Source organism: Xenopus tropicalis, chromosome 9 (genome assembly GCF_000004195.4).
Source record: "Xenopus tropicalis strain Nigerian chromosome 9, UCB_Xtro_10.0, whole genome shotgun sequence".
NCBI lineage: Eukaryota > Metazoa > Chordata > Amphibia > Anura > Pipidae > Xenopus > Xenopus tropicalis.
Window position 1 is genome coordinate 71,957,071 of NC_030685.2, and position 24,021 is coordinate 71,981,091.

General features: G+C 37.8%; 1 protein-coding gene across 1 annotated transcript in view; it reads left to right on the top strand.

Annotated features, from left to right (window-relative positions):
- Positions 1-24,021, top strand: part of fap (fibroblast activation protein alpha) — a 47,170-nt gene that overhangs the window by 3,443 nt on the left and 19,706 nt on the right. Inside the window, 15 exon segments of the mRNA NM_001113673.1 lie at positions 5,528-5,620; positions 6,630-6,724; positions 6,822-6,896; positions 9,723-9,775; positions 9,879-9,951; positions 11,403-11,523; positions 13,873-14,027; positions 15,630-15,733; positions 15,892-16,027; positions 17,912-17,956; positions 19,473-19,577; positions 21,749-21,819; positions 22,134-22,187; positions 23,058-23,182; positions 23,331-23,378. Of these exon segments, the coding sequence (NP_001107145.1) occupies positions 5,528-5,620; positions 6,630-6,724; positions 6,822-6,896; positions 9,723-9,775; positions 9,879-9,951; positions 11,403-11,523; positions 13,873-14,027; positions 15,630-15,733; positions 15,892-16,027; positions 17,912-17,956; positions 19,473-19,577; positions 21,749-21,819; positions 22,134-22,187; positions 23,058-23,182; positions 23,331-23,378 (1,353 nt within the window).

A 24,021-nucleotide genomic window follows, 5' to 3' on the forward strand; every position in this document is an offset into this window, starting at 1 on the left:
CTTGCTTTTTGCTAAGCTAACCTGACTGTCTTACACCCCTGGGGAGCAATAACTGTCACTACCAAAACCTCATTCAAGGGTCCCAGCTCCCCAACTTCTCTAAGGGGTTGGTTCCCTTAGGGCACAATATTCTTACTGAGGCCTAATGCATCAACCTCTCCAGTACATCCAGCCCAAACACCAGATGGAGCCAAAAAGGAAGATCCATGTGCTCCCTTCCATTATATTAACTAAAAATGGTCACACATCCCCTGGGCCAATATGGGACATATCCCACCCAATGGCAAAGTAAAGAGAAAGTGGATTTTCCTGAGCAAGTAGGGTCCCATACATACAATAGCAATGGCCTCTATTACTTATTAGCTGTAAGGCCTCTGTAGATCTGAATACACACAGTTTAAAAGTCTCATGAATAATGAATACACTGTTACCCTACTGCAAAGATCTTAGGGGGTTATGTAATAAAAGACATTATGTTTGCCCAGGTGCAGTAACCCATAGCAACCAATCAGAAGGTAGAATTTACTGGTCACCTGTTTAAAAACAAACATCTTATTGGTTGCTATAGGTTCCTGCTACTGGGCAAACTTAGTGCCTTTTTATACCATATGGGGGTTAGAGTTTTATGAGGGCAGTGCTATACCACTGCTGGTGAATGCAGGTTTGCTCGCTGAACCCAGAAATCCAACCCACCTTGCACTGCCAACATAAATTCACAATAACTTTAAAATGTGTAGGGAGTAATATGGGAATGTAACAGTCATGCTTAAGGTATGTGCAGAGAAAGTGATTTCCAGGGAAAGATAGAACAGAAATGGGTGGAATAATTCAGTCGTTGCTGTGTATTTTGGATAATGAGAGTTAGAATCACATGGGCCAGAAAGCTGAGATATGTGAATAGTGCAAAGCTCTCTGCCAAATTCAGCAGGGAAAAAGGGAATTAACATAAAGATGTGATTTTTCCAACAGTAAATCAATCATCATTTGAAGAATTATAGTATGATCTGAAAGAGAAAGTTAACGTTAGAACTAAGTTTAAGCAATATACAAATGTTTGCAGAATACCAAATCTAAGGGCCACATTTCTCTATTTTTAATAAATCTACAGCTACTATCATCCCTGCAAAGATACGAATGAACCCAGATTGTGTGAATGAATAGGAATGAACAGGAGACTGTGGTGTTGTTTTAAATTAATTATATTTGCAGTGTAAAATACACTAATATTTTGAAAATGAGAAAAAATAAAGAATTGCCCAAGAGCAATTTTTACATTAGTTTATTTCGAGGATTTACATTTAGGGGTGTATTTATTATCATTGAAGACAAACATTACTGGTGATATTGCCCTTAGCAACCAATCAGATAGTTGCTTTTTTAGGTGATGATTTGAATCTAATTCCTGATTGGTTGCTATGGGCAACATCGCCAGTGATGCTTTCCTCCAATGTTAATAAATACATAGTTACATAGTAGTTACATAGTTACATAGGGTTGAAAAAAGACCATTGTCCATCAAGTTCAACCCATCCGAGTAAACCCAGCACACAACCTATACTAACCAATCTATACACTCACATACATAAACTATAAATACAACCACTAGTACTAAATGTAGATATTAGTATCACAATAGCCTTGGATATTCTGCTTGTTCAAGAACTCATCCAGGCCCCTCTTATAGGCATTAACAGAATCTGCCATTACCCCATCTCTAGGAAGGGCATTCCCCAACCTCACTGCCCTCACCGTGAAAAACCACCTACGCTGCTTCAAATGGAAGCTCCGTTCCTCTAATCTAAAGGGGTGACCTCTGGTGCGCTGATTGTTTTTATGGGAAAAAAGAACATCCCCCAACTGCCTATAATCCCCTCTAATGTACTTGTACAGAGTAATCATGTCCCCTCGCAAGCGCCTCTTTTCCAGAGAAAACAACCCCAACCTCGACAGTCTCACCTCATAGTTTAACCCTTCCATCCCCTTTACCAGTTTAGTTGCAGTCTCTGCACTCTCTCCAGCTCATTAATATCCTTCTTAAGGACTGGAGCCCAAAACTGCACCGCATACTCAAGGTGAGGCCTTACCAGGGACCTATAAAGAGGCACCCCTTAGTATTATATAGACAATGGGATTCTAAAACAATTTGCATTTTTTATTATCAGTGTTTTTTAGTTATTTAGTTTTTTGTTCAGCAGCTCTCCAGTTTGGAATTTCAGCAGCTATCTGGTTGCTAGGGTCTTGTTTACTTTAGCAACCAGGCAGTGGATTGACTGAAGGACTAGAATATGAATAGGAGGGGGCCTGAACAGAAAGATAAGGAATAAAAAGTAACAATTTAGAATATCATTGTAGGCTTGGTGAGTAAAAGTGTTTCCGCTTTTTCCAGTGAAAGCTGGAAAGATGTAGAAGTGGAAGGCAAATAATTAAAAACTATAAAAATAATAATAATGAAGACCAATTGAAAATTCACTAGAAATTCTATAGACTATGGCATTTAAGTTTAACTTTGCTTACTTATTGCCGTTATTTTACTTTTTTACAAAACAATCACAGTGCTTTGTATAATAAAGGTATGGGATCCCTTATCTGGAAACCCATTATCCAGAAAGCTCAGAATTACGGAAAGCCTGTCTCCCATAGACACCATTTTAAATAAATAATTCAGAATTTTAAAACTGATTTCCTTTTTCTCTGTAGTAATAAAACAGTACCTTGTAATTTATACCAACTAAGATAAAATTACCCCTTATTGGGGGCAGAACAGCCCTATTGGGTTTATTTAATGGTTAAATGATTCCCTTTTCTCTGTAATAATAAAACAGTACCTTGTACTTGATCCCAACTAAGATATAATTACCCCTTATTGGGGGCAGAACAGCCCTATTGGGTTTATTTCATGGTTAAATGATTCCCTTTTCTCTGTAATAATAAAACAGTACCTGTACTTGATCCCAACTAAGATATAATTACCCCTTATTGGGGGCAGAACAGCCCTATTGGGTTTATTTAATGGTTAAATGATTCCCTTTTCTCTGTAATAATAAAACAGTACCTGTACTTGATCCCAACTAAGATATAATTACCCCTTATTGGGGGCAGAACAGTCCTATTGGGTTTATTTCATGGTTAAATGATTCCCTTTTCTCTGTAATAATAAAACAGTACCTTGTAATTGATCCCAACTAAGATATAAATAATTCTTATTGGATACAAAACAATTCTATTGGGTTTAATTAATGTTTTATTAATTTTTTAGTAGACTTAAGGTATGGAGATCCAAATTACGGAAAGACCCCTAATCCAGAATACCCTTGGTTCCGAGCATTCTGGATAACGGGTCCTATACCTGTATATAATAATATCATTTTTTTATTTTTGCTAAATCAAATGACATATGTAATTACACATCATTTATTGTTTCAACAAACCTGTTACAGTTTTGGGCAAACTGCATGGAAAATCATTATTTTATAGCTGAGTAATCCGACAATCAATGTTATATTGAAAAATGATTGGCAGAAGGAAAATGAATGTGTTACGGCCAATTAGGCTCCATAACTTCATTGTAAGCTGGAGTCTACCTAGTGCTGTGATAAGGAGATGGCAGGCTGGCCCTCTGTATGTATGAAACCTCACATGCGGAAACAATGACAATTTGGAAATGCTTTTTAAAACCTCCCCTCCTGGAGTGAGTGTAAGTGAGGCAACACACTTCTCCGGAGCGTTTATCAGTTACGGAACAATACACACATCAGGTCGGCTGTTGACATTGGTCGCTGTTCGCAGTTATGCAGACGGAAACTGTCAGGCAGATTAAGTGTGAATAAGCAAAGGGCAAATAAATATCCATTAGAACGCAAGGATTTAGTTTAGTGAAACATGTAGGGTACAGTCAGCTCAAGATCTCAGACCAGTAGATTTTCCTTTATGTTTTTTTTTACAGAGATGCTGGGATTTTCAGTCCAGCGAGATCTGGGTAAAGTGTGTTTGGGCAACAGCATTCACATCCCTAGTAAAGATCTATTTTAAATCAGGTGTATTTACCCTTTGATAAATGTGTGCCAAGAACATCATACAAGTGAATAAAGAGTGGCAGAATTTACACTGACTCTATGGCAAGTCCATGTAATTAATATTCCCCATGGCATCCAAGAGGGAGATCACGCCTCAGTGACATATGTAATTGTTTCCAGTTGGCTTCCAATGCAGAAAGAGGACAGCAAAGGTGGTCATTGGGGCTGCCTACTGCAGCTTGGGGCACCATGGGCTATAGGAATGATTATTATTGGAGAAACCTCTTGTATTAATTATGTGGAACCTGGCCCTGAGCAATTTATATTCTTACATTTTCTTAGGAACCTCATTAGCTCAATGAAAGCTTGTAGATCTACAGCATATCAGCCATTCCACCATAGTTTCAGGAATATCTAAGACAACAACTCCTAAGCTTAGGCGAAACAGCAAGTTTAAAGTCTTACATTTGCAAAACTTCTATGCTTAGGTGGATGAGCAAGTTTAAAGTCTTACATTTGCTTAGGAACCTCAATAGCTCAATGCAAGCTTGTAGATCTACAGCATATCAGCCATTCCACCATAGTTCCAAAAATATCTAAGACCAAAACTTCTAAGCTTAGGTTGAAGAGCAAGTTTAAAGTCTTACATTTGCTTTGGACCCTCATTAGTTCAATGCAAGCTTGTAGATCTACAGCATATCAGCCATTCCACCATAGTTCCAAGACCAAAACTTCTAAGCTTAGGTGGATGAGCAAGTTTAAAGTCTTACATTTGCTTAGGAACCTCAATAGCTCAATGCAAGCTTGTAGATCTACAGCATATCAGCCATTCCACCATAGTTCCAGGAATATCTAAGACCAAAACTTCTAAGCTTAGGTTGAAGAGCAAGTTTAAAGTCTTACATTTGCTTAGGAACCTCAATAGCTCAATGCAAGCTTGTAGATCTACAGCATATCAGCCATTCCACCATAGTTCCAGGAATATCTAAGACCAAAACTTCTAAGCTTAGGTTGAAGAGCAAGTTTAAAGTCTTACATTTGCTTAGGAACCTCAATAGCTCAATGCAAGCTTGTAGATCTACAGCATATCAGCCATTCCACCATAGTTCCAAGAATATCTAAGACAATAACTCCTAATCTCAGCACGTATCTAGCAAGATCAGAGGATGGGGAGTTGCTGTGGGCAATTTGAAAGCCTGGATCATTACTATTATAGGGCTTCTGAACCTCTGCGCTGCTACAATAAGTTCACTATGTATAGTTCTTCAAATACAAATGGTGGAGCCATTTTACCTAGATTTTTTTGGAAGCGGCCCCCTTTTTTTTATAAATGTGATCTGATAACCTTCAGATTTCATTACCAACCTGTAGGCATGTTATTTGTGACCGGAAATCAGTAAATAACTTTTGTTAACGTAGATGCACCCACATTGTTATCAGTTTGGAGAACCGTATAGGACTAGGTGTTTTGTGACTTTTTAATAACATTTGTAATATGTTTGTTTTGTTTAAAGGTTTTAGCAACGGAGACCTTAAAACGTTTTCCTTTGATGATGCTTTTAGCCAGAACGTCTCTTACCAGACATATCACCATCTCTGGATTTCAGGTAATAAACACCTTGGTGGTGTAGTGCTGTGGAGGTACTGTATATATATAGAGAGAGAGTGAAAGAGAGAGAGACACCCCTGAAAATAATGAGCTTATAATGAGACAGGATTGTTCCCGGTGTTCCGGTGGCCCAGTCCGACCCTGCACATCCCTGTACATCTGTTCTTTAGTGGGTGGTTACAATAAAAACATGGCTATAGAAATGTTATTGAAATTGTAATTCTTTTTGGACATCCAATACAAAACCTCCCTCTCTGCTGGGACTTGGTACTTAGATCCTCCTATGTAACATGTGTTTTCATCTAGCAAAGCCTGTCAAAATGAATTGAGAGACCTGTCTGTGCCCCAAAAATACAAGAGGGAGGGATTTACTAAAACTCATTATTTTTTTAGATTTATATTTGTTTGAAATCACGAAGAAAAATCATTTCCAGGAATGGCTGTCAGTTATCAAAAGATCTGAACTGAAAAAGCACGAATGAAAAAAAGTTGTGGAAAAGTGGCAAAAACCAAAACATTTTTTGACTTGTCGCACGATGACCTCAACTTTTCCATATTGTCGCGGAAAAACCACCACCAAAAAAACCACTAAAACCACAAAGCAAAGAAAGATCTTCCAGTTGTAAATGGGACATATGCTATTGACTGACACATGCTCTCAACTAGTTTTAGCTGGTGTATTTTCGGAATTGTTACAGTTTTGTTGCATAATAAATCTTGGAAAAGTTGTGATTTTCTTCCGTGGCAAATTCGGGTTTTCATCGAAAAAAAAGATGTTCTGAAAAAGTTGCTATTTAGTAAATGCTCCCTCACGGTTGAATTAAAAAAAAATTAATATTTCAGTCTGTAGTAGTAACCCATAGCAACCAACCGGCAATAAATGCTAATCAGCTGCAGAATTCTAATTGGCTGCAGTGGCTTAGCACTCTGGAGTAACTTCCTTATAGCAAGAGATATGTACCATGAATGTTTCCTAAACTGTATCTTCCCTGTTATGTTTGACACAGAGAATGAATATATCCGCAAGACCTCACAAAATAACCTTATCATCTACAACGTCGAGACGAGAGAAGCATCTGCCATCTTGAGCAATGCATCTTTTGTAAGTATCTGAGATGAAAAATGGGGAACAAATATTAAAAAAAAAAGTTCAAATGGCACATGACATTAATAATAATAATAATTTTGTATAATTGCAGAATTCTGTGAATGCCACTAATTATATTCTGTCTTATGATCGAAGATTTGTTCTTCTTGAGAGCAATTATAAAAAGGTAATTATTTTACTATATGTCGCTCAGTAAAATTCCGCCACTCACTATTCATTTCTTAAAGGAACAGTAACACCAAAAAATGAAAGTGTATAAAAGTAACTAAAATACAATGTGCTGCTGCCCTGCACTGGTAAAAGTTGTGTGTTTACTTCAGAAAGTCTACTATAATTTATATAAATAAGCTGCTGTGTAGCCATGGGGGCAGCCATTCAAAGGAGAAAAGGCACAGGCACATAGCAGATAACAGATAAAACACCATTGTATTCTACAGAACTTATCTGTTATCTGCTATGTGCCTGTGCCTTTTCTCCTTTGAATGGCTGCCCCCATGGCTACACAGCAGCTTATTTATATAAATTATAGTAGACTTTCTGAAGTAAACACACAACTTTTACCAGTGCAGGGCAGCAGCACATTATATTTTAGTTACTTTTATACACTTTCATTTTTTGGTGTTACTGTTCCTTTAAGAATTTTTGGACTCATATTTATCAAGTAGTGAATTTTAACTTTCACTCATTTACAAATACTCCTCTAAAACGCACATAGAAATGAAGAGAGAGCAATGGAATTTTACTGTTATTTCACACATTGATAAATCTGCCCCATAGGGGCACATTTACTAATCCACGAACGCCCGAAAAGCGTCCTAATGCGTTTTTTTCGTAATGATCGGTATTTTGCGACTTTTTCGCGAATTGTCGCGAATTTTTTTTAGCTCAATACGAAAAAGTCACGACAATTCCCAAAAGTTGTAATGGCTATGAAAAAGTTGCGACAATTCACGAAAGTCATAATGGCTATGAAAAAGTCGCGTCAATTCACGAAAGTCATAATGGCTATGAAAAAGTCGAGACAATTCGCGCAAGTCGTAACGGCTACGAAAAAGTCGTGATGGTGACGAAAAAATCGCAAAAAATACGAAAAAGTCGCAAAATGTTCGTTTCCAATCCGATTCCAATCCGATTCGGATTTGTGGATTAGTAAATCAGCCCCTTGGTGTATAACTTGCATTTATGTTATTATTACCAAAGTACATAACCTTGCACATATCAGCACTGAACCTCGTCTGCCAGTTTGCTGGCCACTTTTGTGCAATTTAGTATCATTAGCAAAGACAGAAACAGAACTTTCAATGTCCACTTCCAAGTTATTAATAAACAAGTTATAAAGCAAAGGACCAAGGACTGACCCCTGCAGTACTCCACTAACAACACTGGTCCCCTTTACCACCACTCTTTGTAATCTATCCTTCAGCCAGTTCTTAGTACAGGTATAGGACCCATTATCCAGAATGCTCTGGACCAAGGGTATTCCGGATAAGGGGTCTTTTTCGTAATTTGGATCTTCATACCTTAAGTCTACTAAAAAATCAATAAACCATTAATCAAACCCAATAGGACTGTTTTGCCTCCAATAAGGATTAATTACATCTAAGTTGGGGTCAAGTACAAGGCACTGTTTTATTATTACAGAGAAAAGGGAATCATTTAACCATTAAATAAACCCAATAGGACTGTTCTGCCCCCAATAAGGGGTAATTATATCTTAGTTGGGATCAAGTACAGGTACTGTTTTATTATTACAGAGAAAAGGGAATCATTTAACCATTAAATAAACCCAATAGGGCTGTTCTGCCCCAATAAGGGGTAATTATATCTTAGTTGGGATCAAGTACAGGTACTGTTTTATTATTACAGAGAAAAAGGAATCATTTAACCATGAAATAAACCCAATAGGACTGTTCTGCCCCCAATAAGGGGTAATTATATCTTAGTTGGGATCAAGTGCAGGTACTTTTTATTATTACAGAGAAAAGGGAATCATTTAACCATTAAATAAACCCAATAGGGCTGTTCTGCCCCCAATAAGGGGTAATTATATCTTAGTTGGGATCAAGTACAGGTACTGTTTTATTTTTACAGAGAAAAAGGAATCATTTAACCATGAAATAAACCCAATAGGGCTGTTCTGCCCCCAATAAGGGGTAATTATATCTTAGTTGGGATCAAGTACAGGTACTTTTTATTATTACAGAGAAAAGGGAATCATTTAACCATTAAATAAACCCAATAGGGCTGTTCTGCCCCCAATAAGGATTAATTATATCTTAGTTGGGATCAAGTACAAGGTACTGTTTTATTATTACAGAGAAAAAGGAAATCAATCTTAAAAATCTGAATTATTTGATTAAAATGGAGTCTATGGAAGACAGGCTTTCCGTAACTCAGAGCTTTCTGGATAATGGATTTCCGGATAAGGGATCCCATACCTGTACAAATATTTTGTTCCAGGCCAATATTCCTTAAATTAATCAGCAACCTTTTCTGTGGTGTTGTATCAAAAGCTTTAACAATATAGATCACATCCACTACCATTCCAGAGTTCTGGTTCCTGCTCACCTCTTTATAGAAAGCAATTAAATTAGTCTGGCAAGATCTATTACGCATAGTACTGTGATTTTTATTATATCCGAGTATCGTATCCCTTATTACGCCTTCCAGAAGTTTTCCTACCCCTGATATCAAACTAACGGGCCAATAATTTTCAGTCTAAGAATGGGATCTTTTTTGAATAGTGGCACCACATTGGCAATTTGCCAATCTCTTGGCACCATGCTAGACCTCAAGGAATCCTGACAAATTAAGTAAAGAGGTTTAATCAAGTTCTGAAAGTTCCAGCTGGAGGCACCCATACAAACCTCCATCCAGGATTATAATCTGCACTGGTGTTTGTGTAGCAAGAGTCTTCATTTCTTTTAAATGATATAGATATGTTTATCAAATCTTTCATGACTAACTTTTTCTTTCTTAAAATGCCCTACAGAAATGGAGATACTCTTACACAGCTTCCTATCATATATACGATATAGAGAATGGGTCAGTATGTTTATCATTTACTTTACCTTGCAATTCTTTGCAAATTGTCATTTCCCATGAACACATGTAACTATTCTTTTTTCATTGTTTGCTGTGTTTGTAGGAGATTTGTAAAGGAAAATGAGCTTCCACCAAATATTCAGTACATCCACTGGGCTCCAAAGGGCCATAAGCTTGTGAGTAATTTTATGAAAGGCTATCAGTTTCTTTACTATTAAAATATTATTAACCTGACACCCTCTTGCTTTTATTTTCCAAGAAGCATTTATAAAGGTGTCACAGGTCTACTTTTGCATAATAATGGCTGGCTCCAACCTTCCTTACCATCTGACATGCCCTTTTGTGGTGTTATTTCCATGTATAGGAAGCAGGCAGGGACCATGGTCTAGCTCAGTGGTTCTCAACCTTCCTAATGCCACAACCCTTTAATACAGTTCCTCATGTTGTGGTGACCCCCAACCATAAAATTATTCTTAAGACCATCAGAAATATGTGTTTTCCGATGGTCTTAGGCGACCCCTATGAAAGGGTCGTTCGACCCCCAAAGGGGTCCCAACCCACAGGTTGAGAACCGCTGGTCTAGCTGATATCATTAGAGGCATGGCCACCTTAAAGTACCAGTAATGAAAAACTCAAGGTGTAAGAAACATTGCAGCAAAGCTAATAGCTGACCAAGATGTCTTCTCATATTCACCATATCTGAGACATTGGCTAAAACCTTAAACTGGCAGAAGGTAAACATACTTTAATTATGTGCATTCCCTAATATTGGGTAGTTGTCCCAAACTGTCCACCTCATTAGCTCAGCCCCTGTTAATACAGTGTGGGAAATATGAACCCAACTATAAAGGAAGAATATAGTAAGAAAAAAGACCCTTGATGGACAGAAAGATGCATCTGATACAAGAGGGTGGTCTTGTAGCTGTGGTCTATGCATCTAGGTTGTAGGGTATTGCTAATCATCACCTTTACACCACTTTTCTTGTGTTCCATATAAAAAGTTTTACCCTATTTCTTTCCCAGGCTGCTGTAATAGCTTCTTTGGCCTCCAAACAAACTAAGGGAAAATGTCTATAAAACGTACCCAGCAGTAGGCCACATTCACCATTCCCACAGGAACAAATGTTGCAACCCTAAGGATAACAATGTTCAGCACAGTAAGGCCCATCCATAAGCACTTGCCACTGTTGGATTGGTGGTGCATGTTGTGCTCTGCATTTTGCACCAGATTCATTTTTATCCATAGTCAGATGGTAAGTGTAGAGTCTTCTAGTGTCTTGAGGTCCTCAACTGGCCTTCACATCTGAATGGCATGTAGGACACCTACATGTCTCCCACCACACACCTCCTGAATCAAAGCCACCAAATGCAGGCAGCTCTCCAATGAAGTCAACTCTTTACAGTCCATTCTAGGTGAGCAACCCAAAGGGTAATATATTGGTGCTTGGGACCCATTGCCCCATTGCCTAATGTAGAACATTCAGCATTTCCTACAGCTTTTTAACAAACATGGATACAGGACAGACATCTGTTAGTGTTATTTTCATGAATGTATCTAGTGAGCTACCCTTTATATTCTGTTACTGTAACAATTTTATTGTGATTTGATATGTGCTATTTATTTTAGGTTTATGTTTTGGACAATAATATATATTTAGTTTATGAGCCCGGCCAAACAGCGATTGCATTGACCAGCGATGGTAAAGAAAATGAGATATACAATGGAATTCCTGACTGGGTGTATGAAGGTAGGTCAGTATCTATGTATTGTGTATTTTATCTATGGATACACCAAAATACAAGATATAGCTGAATTTCACTACTTTTTGCAGGATTCATGTGTTTTGCTGAACCAAATGTGAACTATTAAAGTCATGTGACATTGAAGCTCTGGACAGTATGGGGCAGATTTAGCAGTTTAATACATAAATTGGTCAAAGTTAGATAAAATCTAACTTTGAAAACCCCATAGGAATAATAGAACGAGGGGGAGTTTTTATGTATTAAACTCTCTGGTTTTAGGTGCCCTCCTTTCTATGCCTCAACCACAGCCATCTCTTTCCTCTAGAGCCATTGATAAAAAGAATAGATACTGTATGAGAGAATAAAGGCAATACATAGAATGAGCACTAATCAAGTTCATCAAGGAAAAACAAAATATGCCAACCCATTTGAACTTTTTGTTAAAGGTGTTGTTCACCTGTGAGTTACATTTTAGTATGATGTAAAGGCATATTCTGAGATTATTTGCAATTGTTTTTTGTGTTTTATTATTTATATCTTTATGTAGCGGCTTTCCAGTTTAAAATTTTAGTATCTATCTGGTTGCAAGGTTCCAAATTACCCTAGCAACCAGACATTGATTTGAATGAGAGACTGAAAGATAAATAGGAGAGGGCTTATTTGGAAAGTTAAGTTAAAAAAGTAACAGTAAGAATAAAACTGTAACCGCACACAGCAATATTTTTTTGGCTGCCGGGGTCAGTGACCCCCATTTGAAAGCTGGAAAGAGGCAGAAGAGGAAGACAAATAATAAAAAAAACATAAATATAAAAAACTAATAAAAACTATTAAAAAAAGACCATTTGAAACGTTGCCTAGAACTTGCTATTCTATAACATACTAACTTAAAGTTGAAGAACCCCATTAATAGGCAGATAAGCCCAAGGTAAAGTTTCTTTTAAATAACTGTCCATTGACTACATTCCTTTGGCAAGTAAATAGCCAACTCTTTTCTAATGGACTTTCAGAAGTAGCTCATACGCTGTGTACCAACTGGGTGAAGTATTTGAAGCCCTATCATACCTGTAAACAATAGGTAAAGAAAGGCCATGCTGCTAGATACTGGTGTTCTCCTGCTCTTTGATACCTCTAATTAAGTACAGGTATGGGATCCGTTATAATTACGGAAAGGCCGTCTGCCATAGACTTCAGTATAAGCAAATAATCCTAATTTTGGAAAATGATTTTCCTTTTCTCTGTAATAATTAAAAAGTACCCTGTACTTGATCCCATCTAAGATATAATTACCCCTTATTGGGGGCAGAATAGCCCAATTGGGTTTATTTAATGGTTAAATGATTCCCTTTTCTCTGTAATAATAAAACAGTACCTGTACTTGATCCCAACTAAGATAAAATTACCCCTTATTGGGGCAGAACAGTCCTATTGGGTTTATTTCATGTTTAAATGATTCCCTTTTCTCTGTAATAATAAAACAGTACCTGTACTTGATCCCAACTAAGATATAATTACCCCTTATTGGGGCAGAACAGCCCTATTGGGTTTATTTAATGGTTAAATGATTCCCTTTTCTCTGTAATAATAAAACAGTACCTTGTACTTGATCCCAACTAAGATATAATTACCCCTTATTGGGGGCAGAACAGCCCTATTGGGTTTATTTAATGGTTAAATGATTCCCTTTTCTCTGTAATAATAAAACAGTACCTGTACTTGATCCCAACTAAGATATAATTACCCCTTATTGGGGCAGAACAGCCCTATTGGGTTTATTTAATGGTTAAATGATTCCCTTTTCTCTGTAATAATAAAACAGTACCTGTACTTGATCCCAACTAAGATATAATTAATCCTTATTGGGGGCAGAACAGCCCTATTGGGTTTATTTAATGGTTAAATGATTCCCTTTTCTCTGTAATAATAAAACAGTACCTGTACTTGATCCCAACTAAGATATAATTAATCCTTATTGGGGGCAGAACAGCCCTATTGGGTTTATTTAATGGTTAAATGATTCCCTTTTCTCTGTAATAATAAAACAGTACCTTGTACTTGATCCCATCTAAAATATAATTAATCCTTATTGGGGCAAAATACTCCTATTAGGTTTATTAAATATTGAAATTATTTTTTAGCAGACTCAAGGTATGGAGACCCAAATTACGGAAAGATCCCTTATCCAGAAAATGCCAGGTCCCTAGTATTCTGGAAAATTGGTCCAATACCGGTAGTGAAGGCCAGTGAACTAAAATTCTCACCTGGTCTCTATGTAAGGTGTATCAGTACTGTTAATACAGTGTTGGCTTTTTTAAATACCCATATATTATTGTTTAACTGCAACTTTTCTTCTTCAGAGTTAATGCTCGGTGGCAACTATGCTACTTGGTGGTCTCCAAATGGTAAATTTATAGCATATGTCCAGTTTAATGATAAAGAGGTGCCAGTCATGGAATATTCTTTTTATGGCGAAGATCAGTATCCAAGAACAATGAAGATCTCTTATCCAAAGGTAATGGAGCTTACATCACTGGTTTCTTTCTCATAGCTATGTCTTAACATAACTTTACTTTTTAGTGGAATATATATGTAAAATAAAGGGTGACTATTTTGGGGGCATATTTTGTTCAGGCCTCTTTCTGTTTCAGAATTCAGTGTTTTACCTGTTGCACAGACTGGAATTCTGCGGCTGGCAATTTTGACAAAATGTGATATAATACTCTCAAAACAAATATAAGAAACACTTGAGTCAAATCAGGAAACTGAAACATTTAATAATTCCAGTGCAACCATTAAAGGGACACTATTGCTCATTAAAACTGTTCCCCAGCTCTCTAGGGCCAATGCAAAATAATCCTCCAATGAGAATCCCAGCTGATTTGTGTATATCTGGCTCTGTGTTCTTTGTTCCTGCATCCTTCAAGCAAGCAAGTTATGAAGTGCAATCTGCATTGTGGCCCTTTACTTACTGCCTGGCCTATAGCCGCTCTGCTGGCTTCTCCCTGTACTTTTTTATCTGCAGTCAGATCCTGGCCAGGGAGTGCTTTTGAAACCCTAAGTGCTTTACAATTTCATCTGGCATCTATCGAAATAGCCCATTCTGTTGTCTGGTTTGGGAAAAGCACCGAAGTCTTTATCCTGAAGCCATAACAGAGCACCTGTGTCCCTTCCCAAAGCATATAAGCAGTACTAAAAGGCTCAAGGAAGCCCTGTATTTAATGCCTTTCCTGAACAAGCATTAACTATAGGCCTCTGGGGCACCTTATTCCCCATGGCACTTTTGCCTCGTACGTTTGAATGAGGTGCAAAAGAAGCTGTATGCCAGGGGATGCACAACAGTTGTGCCCGTGGCATGGTGCATTGTGGGTAAAAATGGTGCTTTATGCAGTGATACACTTTGTAGTTCAGTAAGATAATGTTAGCCACCTAGAGATGTTCCTGGTGACACCAGTTGGATTACCTACTGGAAAACCCTGAATACTCTCAGTGCTCTGTTATCCCTGCAGATCCAACTTGGTGTAATAGTGTTTTCCTTGGCTGTGTCTTGGGAAGATCCACTTTGTGTTATGTGGGATGCTATGGATGGGGAAAAGAACCTTATTTCCACCTGCTCTGGTATTGCATTTCAACCAGTTAGCATTTACAAGTCACCTATTTTAAAGCAGACATCTGATTGGATGTAATGGGTAACTAGACCAGGTACAAACTCAGTGATAAGAGTGGAGGCATATCCAGAGATAGGGGTGGGCCCTAAAGAAGAGTTCTGGCCAGGGTAGGGAACAGTAGGTGAGATGTTAGCCTAACTGTGCTAGTACTTTACTGAGGTGCTGTAGGAATATAAGAGAAGAGCAGCCTAGTAAGGTGAGCAGCCCAAAGCGCCCCCAAGAAGTGAAAATACAGTTCCTGGGCTAAAATTATTAATAAAAGTGAAGTTCATACTCCACTTTAATGGTGATTCCCCCCAGGAGTGCCCAAGGTACTGAGTGAGAGTATGTGAGTATAGATCTACTATGAAGTGTAACCAATAGCCTTTCGCAGATAATTATAACATTTTTCTACAATGATAAAAATGGCAATGCTCCTGTCAACTTTTTCCTTACTTTGATTTTTAAAGGCTGGAGCAAAAAATCCAACAGTTAAACTGTTTATCGTCAAAGTGGATGATCCTGACTCTATAAGAACGGAACAAATCCAGGTTCCCTCACTGTTAGCATCAAGGTATTTACATAGACAGAGAATGATTTTTGTGTTTATGTTTGTGATTTGTTGATAATATCCCTGGGCCAATTACATGTTTAATAGCCTAGAACACATGGCAGGATGTTTAGCTTTTCCAAATATGTTGTCATTATATTTTTCTCTTTTCTTACCCACAGTGATTATTATTTTAGTTGGGTGACCTGGGTTCTCGATGAACGAGTGTCTGTACAGTGGTTGCCAAGGTCGCAGAACATATCTGTCATTGCAATATGTGATTTCAAAGGACGCTCTAACACATGGGTTTGCCCAAAGGTAGAGTTCAACAGCACATTCTATAGGGTTTATTTATGAACTGAGAGTGTATATGTACATATGTATAGGTGCATATGTATATGTATATGCACCTCAACATGGTTGGCAATGTGTTCATCTTGCCTCTTCTGATGAATGGTACTCAACCTCGCCTGGAGCTACTGCCACCCTGGACATGGTAAAAGCTCTAGGGCACCCCAAGCCGGTTGTACCGATAAAAGCACCAGACTTGTGCCCAGTGAATCTGATGTAAATGCTGTTTTGCATACTAGCTCCAAAAGTGATTTCCTACTTAAAAAAATAGACTTTTTTACTTTTTTAAGATGGCATGTAGTGAGCAAGTGTCAATAATTCTTTGCCCATAACTGGATATAACCACTGTTTTATTAATGATGCAACTTATAAATTAAAATAACCACCAGCCAGGATCCCCACCTTCATTTTACCTGTACATTTTTTAATTAATCGGGTAATATCTACTTATTTTAATAAATGATTGCCCCCTCAGTGTCCATTAACTAAGCACTATTATCAGTTGGAGGAACAAGTTGCACAGAGGGAGACATAAATCTTTGCCCACCATTATATTGCATCTCAGGTCCTTTGTAAATGAGCCGTTATACCCAATGATGCCTAATAAATAGATAGGAAGCATTTTGAGAACTAGACTTGACCAGAAGTTTGGAGATATAAGGGCTGATTCACTAAAGTGCGTTAAAACGTGAGCTATTTATAGAGTGCAATACAAATTTTATTGCGTCTAAATTTTTGCAGCTTAACGCACGATTCACTATAAGCATACTTGCGCTAATTTACCACTAATTTAGCCACATATAAATAGTTCATATAAATAGTAGCCACATATAAATAGTAGCCACATATAGATAGTAGCATATAAATAGTAGCCGCATATAAATATTTATATGCTACTATTTATATGTGGCTACTATTTATATGCTACTATTTATATGCACTATTTATATGTGGCTACTATTTATATGTGGCTACTATTTATATGCACTATTTATATGTGGCTACTATTTATATGCTACTATTTATATGCACTATTTATATGTGGCTACTATTTATATGCACTATTTATATGCTACTATTTATATGCACTATTTATATGTGACTACTAATTATATGCTACTATTTATATGCTACTATTTATATGCATTATTTATATGTGGCTACTATTTATATGCTACTATTTATATGCGGCAAACTGGCGGCTGCATCACTCTGGGGCCAACACAGACTTGAATAAATAACACTGCAAAGTCCATATTTTATTGCCAAAAGCTCATTTACTGCACTTTTCTATAATTACCGCCTGCCTCAAGTAGGTGTTAATTTTCGCATAGTCTAATGCGATATTTAGCGCGCCTAAGTGTTTGTGAATCATGCGTTAGTATTCTTTTCTGCTCGCTAATTAACACATGCGTTAACATTACCGCATGTGGTTGCGCGCAAATTAATGCATGCGATAATACTGTAGTGAATCGCATGCTAATTGTCGTGTCTTTTTTACCACAAAAAAGCGTGTGATAAAAATTAACGCACTTTAGTGAATCAACCCTATAACGTCTAATTTGCCCCCATCATTCCCATTCCAGATAATTCATAACTAAAATATGATTATGAGTAAACAACAAAGTTAGATAAGGTCATATAGTATACTCAAAACAAATATACATGTGAATGGATGTGAGTCATACTATAATTATTCAAGTGGTTGGATTCACTTTATGCTGTTTGTCCTTTGATTCAACTAAAGTGACACCAATATCTTTACTGGGACCCAAAGCATTTCTCGCACCACAAAACTTCTTTCTTTCTTTTTATTTTTAACCCCAAATCCTCTCCTTTATTCCCTTACAGAGTCAGGAGCATTTAGAAATCAGTGAAACAGGATGGATTGGTGTCGTAAGTTTTAAAATTTAATTTTTATCTTTATTAGATATGTTGTCCCAGCACTATAAAGAGTGGTTACACACTGTCTGAATGATCTGCTTTGGTGCTGACATTTTTGATGTACATGTAGATATTGAAGATGAATACTATTAGGAGAAAACCACACGAGCCTGGGGTACCTGTGAGATGGTACCCTTCCTTCCGATTTCTTCACTCCGTTTGCACATGTGCAATAGAGTGAACAGTGGTGTAACTAGATGTTATAGGGCCCTTAAACAAATTGAATTCAGGGCCCCAAAACATTGCTATGTTCAGGGTCGGACTGGGCCAGTGGAAGACTGGTAAAAAACCCAATGGGCCCCTACCCTATAGGCCCTGCTGCCCCCCGCCGGTCCACCCTGCTCCCCACCTGCAGCCCCTGCCAACTTGCTCCTCGCACTCATGCTTCTGTGATCCCCCTGTCTGGTAGTCTGAAACTGTGTGTGGGGGGGGGGGGAAGCAGTATGCGTGAGGGGGGCAGCTTGCGACTGGGGTGGGGGGCCCACCGGGCCAAAACTGGCTAAGTTGACCAGTTCTACGAAGATCTATTGAATTTGCTCAGTTGAATTATTTGCTCTACCAAGATCTTCACTCCTGGGCCCCCTGTGACCGCAGGATCTGCTTTCTCTGTAGTTATGCCCCCAAATTCTAAATATCTACAAAGGCAACAATGAAAAATTACAGTTATTGGTATCAATCTAAGTTCTGTAAGATTATCCAGAACAACAATTGAGCCTTAGATCTTAACTTGTTCTTTGTACCTCCTTTGGGGGGGTCAGCTGCAGAGAAGGAAGATGGGGGTCATCTCTACAACTTGGGAACCTTTTCTACAGGGTTTGTGCCTTTACTTGTCTGTACAGAATTCTCTTTTTATGTCGCATCCTTATCATTTTACAGTTCATGTTCCGCAATAATAAGTTGAAGAACCTTGCAGTAGATTTTAATTGGTCGTATGCTAAGCAAGCGTTTGACAATAATTAGCCCAATGAGCAAATAAACATCTAATTACTTACTGTAACAGCCACACTAGCACAATGCTAATTACAGCCCCATTAGGACTGACTGTGTTGGAGTATATTGATCTCTTTCTTCTCGAGCGGCTCGCCTGATTTCCCTTTCATACGGCAGAACCCAATAATTCTAGCAAATGAACATCTGTGGGCTATTTACTTCCTTGAATTAGTTTAAGGACGGGAACGACATTTTAATATAGTGTGTTGCAATGACAAATATATATAAATAGATCTTATTGTTTCTTTATTTGGCTTAAATTATGAAATATTGATGGTTATTATTAGAACTCTTTTCTTAAAGGGGACATTTACCTTCCAGAGTGGTGTTGCTCCACCTAAATGTTGATTGACTGCTACATGAGATGCTTCTTAATATACAGTTTTCTAGGGGTGCATGAGAAAAGTCAAGCTGATGAGGGATGCTGGGAGTTGTAGTCCTGCAAGACAGACCTTTATAATATTGCTTTATTTTACAGTTCTTTCCACCTTTGCCGGTATTCACATCTGACAACCTGTCTTATTACCAAATATTAAGCGACCAGACTGGATATAAACATATTCATTATATCAGTGATCCTGGGGTACGTTACTTAATATTATTTACTTGAACTTATTATTTACATTACATGCTTTTGTATTCATTTTGCCCATTTTATTGAATGTTACGGTTGACCTCCACCTCCAACAATAACATTACAGGTATGGAACCCATTATCCAGAATGCTCAGGACCTGGGGTTTTCCAGATAAGGGATCTTATTGTAATTCAGATCTCCTACCTTAAGTTTGCTAAAACAATTATTTAAACAGTAATTAAACCCAATAGGATTGTTCTGCCCCCAATAAAGGGTAATTATATCTTAGTTGGGATCAAGTACAGGTACTGTTTTATTATTACAGAGAAAAGGGAATCATTTAACCATTAAATAAACCCAATAGGGCTGTTCTGCCCCAATAAGGGGTAATTATATCTTAGTTGGGATCAAGTACAGGTACTGTTTTATTATTACAGAGAAAAGGGAATCATTTAACCATTAAATAAACCCAATAGGGCTGTTGTGCCCCCAATAAGGGGTAATTATATCTTAGTTGGGATCAAGTACAGGTACTGTTTTATTATTACAGAGCAAAGGGAATCATTTAACCATTAAATAAACCCAATAGGACTGTTCTGCCCCCAATAAGGGGTAATTATATCTTAGTTGGGATCAAGTACAGGTACTGTTTTATTATTACAGAGAAAAGGGAATCATTTAACCATTAAATAAACCCAAAAGGACTGTTCTGCCCCCAATAAGGGGTAATTATATCTTACTTGGGATCAAGTACAGGTACTGTTTTATTATTACAGAGAAAAGGGAATCATTTAACCATTAAATAAACCCAATAGGATTGTTTTGCCTCCAATAAGGGGTAATTATATCTTAGTTGGGATCAAGTACAGGTACTGTTTTATTATTACAGAGAAAAGGGAATCATTTTTAAAAATGTGAATTATTTGCTTATAATGGAGTCAATGGGAGACGGCCTTTCCATAATTTGGAACTTTCTGGATAATGGGTTTCCGGATAAGGGGTCCGATACTTGTATTAGTAACCAATAGTAAACAAACAAGATGTATTAAGGCTGTTCAGCTTTAAGTTAACTCTTTGTATATTATGGAATGGCCGGTTCTAAGCAACTTTTCTATTGGTTTTCATTTTTTACAGTTTTTTATCATTTTTAAAATGGGGTGAGCTCTGATCATTTGAACATTCAGGGACACGTATAATAAATACATTTAATTATACTGCAATCAGTTTAGCCCTGCTGGCTGCATTTTCTAGATGTGTCCCCAAAATTTTCAAATGATCAGGTCACCTTGTTTTGATTTATTTGCTTTCCTCTTCTGGAAAAATGGGGTGGTGGTCACAATTTCATAATATAATCATTTATTTATAATTTCTGTTATTGACTTACTCTGAATAGGGCTTACAGACTATAATAAATATGCGCCTAAAAGTTAATTTAAGGGTGAACTACCCCTTTTATTACCAGAATCACAGCTGTCAATGGATGAAGGGAAATAGTAGTTCAGAAATAACATGGGAGTCACTGTTCCGAAGTCCCTGGCCCTTAGGCTAGTAACCTCCCCTCCTACGTAAGAGGTTGACTCTTGCCTCTAATGCCCATTCCCAATCTACAGCATTTGACTCATCCATCAGCTTTTGTGTTTCCCTATGTCAAGGGACGTAAAGCCATAGGCAAGACAGGCTGTCACCTGCAATCACTGCTTTAGTCTGGCTGTGTGGGACGCTTATTCACTTTTTATTTGCATGAGTGGTTAATGAATGGGCAGCATTTACTACAATATGATAAGAGTAAAATATAGGGGATATCCATGCTTGTATCTTGGCATATCTTGTATATGAGTTGGCAGAATATTCATTTGATACTGCATTATCCAAGAACAGATGTTTCCCCAGCAGAGTGCAGCACTGAGCCATTCAGAAAACATAGATGATTGGCTCTTCTATGTCTTCATTTGCGTATACAGCAGTGCCTCTACCAGCAACTGTAGCAACTACCCCTGTGTGCTGGTAATTACACCATAAATAAAAGCTGAGTGCTGAAACGTTGCCCATGGAACCAAATTCATCTTTAGGAAATATTGCTCTGAGGGAGATGGGGTTCCTAACCAAAGTAAATGAATATTGGTCAGGCATTCTGTATTCCCCATGTCACTGATATCATTTCACCCTCTGTTTCATTAGGAAAAGCCTCTACCAATTACACATGGAAACTGGGAAGCAATTTATATCTACTTAGTTACAAATGAAGCCATGTAAGTGTCTTTATCATAAGCCTTCTATTTAATAGGTGTTTAACCCATATAGTGGAGGGGAACCTTTATGTATTATTGTATATGAAAGAGAAATGAAGATCTCAGCTATGAATATACCTCTTTTTTTTTTTTTTTTTTTAGAAATAGTGAAGCAGTGCTTGGTCATAGGGATAGGATCACTATAAACCTCCAATAAGAAATGATTGAAAACATTAAGGGTTATCAATACAATTTCCGTCAAGTCTCTAGTCTATTGCAGGAGTGAGTTTTATCCCTCAGAGAGGTATATATGTGTGTTTATATTTTACTTATAGATATTACTCAAGCAATGAATATGAAGAGGCCCCAGGAAGAAGACATATTTACAGGTACCTCATTGTTTTCTTGTTTGCTGATCCAGAAAACCAATGTAGCATATCAAATAAAAAAAAATGTAATAATAAAAAGTTTAGTAGAATTTAAAATATCAGGCACAGTTGGGGTCATTGCAGTGTGCAATTATGGATGCAAATCACCATCCTTTTTTTTTTACCCATAATGCTATTTTTTCCCATAATTCCAGAGTAATTACAGATGTTCTGTGAGTTGTGGTTGCAGCAGTTATGCCCAATATGTCAAATACAATGCATCAAAAATACAATTTAACACAGCTATGGCCTCACACTGAAATTTATTATTTGGAGAACACCAAATAATGGGTATATTGCATGCATTTTGTAAAGGACTCCTAGTATACCCTGCAGACAGGGTAGGACTGGGCCAGTGGGATACCAGGAAAAAACCCAGTGGGCCCTGGTACTCATTGGCCCCCCCTCCCTGACCAGATCCTCACCTGCCGTCTCCGCTGCCTTCCCTGCCCCGATTGTGGCAAAGTATAAGTAAAGCACATGGAGGGAAGGAACTGGCGGTGGGTGTACAGGTGGTCAGGAGCCCCTGAGGGGGTGTGGGGGCTCCCTGCAGCCTGGTGGGCCTCGCACTCCCCAGTACGACCTTGGTTGCAGGGGCACCATAATTACAATTCACAGATCTCTGTTCAATTATATAGGGGGCAATTTATCAAAAGGGTGGAAATGGAGCAAACCTTTTTGCTTCCTAAAAATTCTTTGCAAGTGCTTAGGAAGCTCAGTCTCAGATACACTTTGTGAATAGTGACCTTGAACAGCCTAAACAACAATGCGCAGAACTGACATGATTTCCAATTGTCCAATTACTGAATGCCACTGAACTTTTCTTCTCAGAATTGGACTCCAAGGACCCCAAAGAGAGAAACAATGTATTACGTGCAACGTGAGAAGGGAGAGGTGCCAGTACTACACAGCAAGGTTCAGCCATAAAGCAAAGTATTATACCCTTTACTGTTATGGTAAGAAACAATGTATTTCATGCATCCCTTTATGTAGATGCAGAATGGATGGACCATTAAACAAAGACAGACAAGAAACAACTGTAATAAGACAAACAACACACAGATATTATTAATACTTATGCAACTGATATATTTTATTCACCAGGTCCAGGAATACCTATTGTCACACTTCATGAGGGATTCACCAATAAAGGTATCTATTTGCATCTTTACATTGCTTGGAATACACTGACCTACCAATCATTTGCTCTTTTATTAACCCTATGTATAGGCCTATGTCCAACCATGGGGTGCTGCACCACCAGTCAAAATTGTGTCTCTTTGGCCTTGGTGGCTGGCTAACCATCCAATCAAATACTTGCTTTCAATACTTCAATTGAATAATCAGAACTAATTGCTGATATACATAAATACATTGACCTGTAAAATTATAGAAGTTGAACATTACCTGGTTATAGCAATTATTATTTATTTTTAATTATGAAACCCTCTATAGAAATGGGCACCATTCTCAGGATTTTTCACAGTTTCTCTGTGGACCACAATACAGGCAATATCAATTCAAGTGAATGGAGGAGTGACTCCAAGCTGGAATCAAACCTTTGAACCTCTGGGAGTCACCCCATGTGCCAGCACCTGTAGCATCAAACTCCTAAATAGTGCAATGTACTATGTACTAAAGCCAGTGGGGTAACTAGTAAAGGAGTAATGGGTGCAATTGCACCTATCCCATACCCCCTATGGGGCCTGTTGGAGGTACACCAACATGAAGATGAGGATAGATGAAGGATAAAATGGGAAGATGTTTGGGCCTGCCTGAAGTGGGGAGGGTTGGA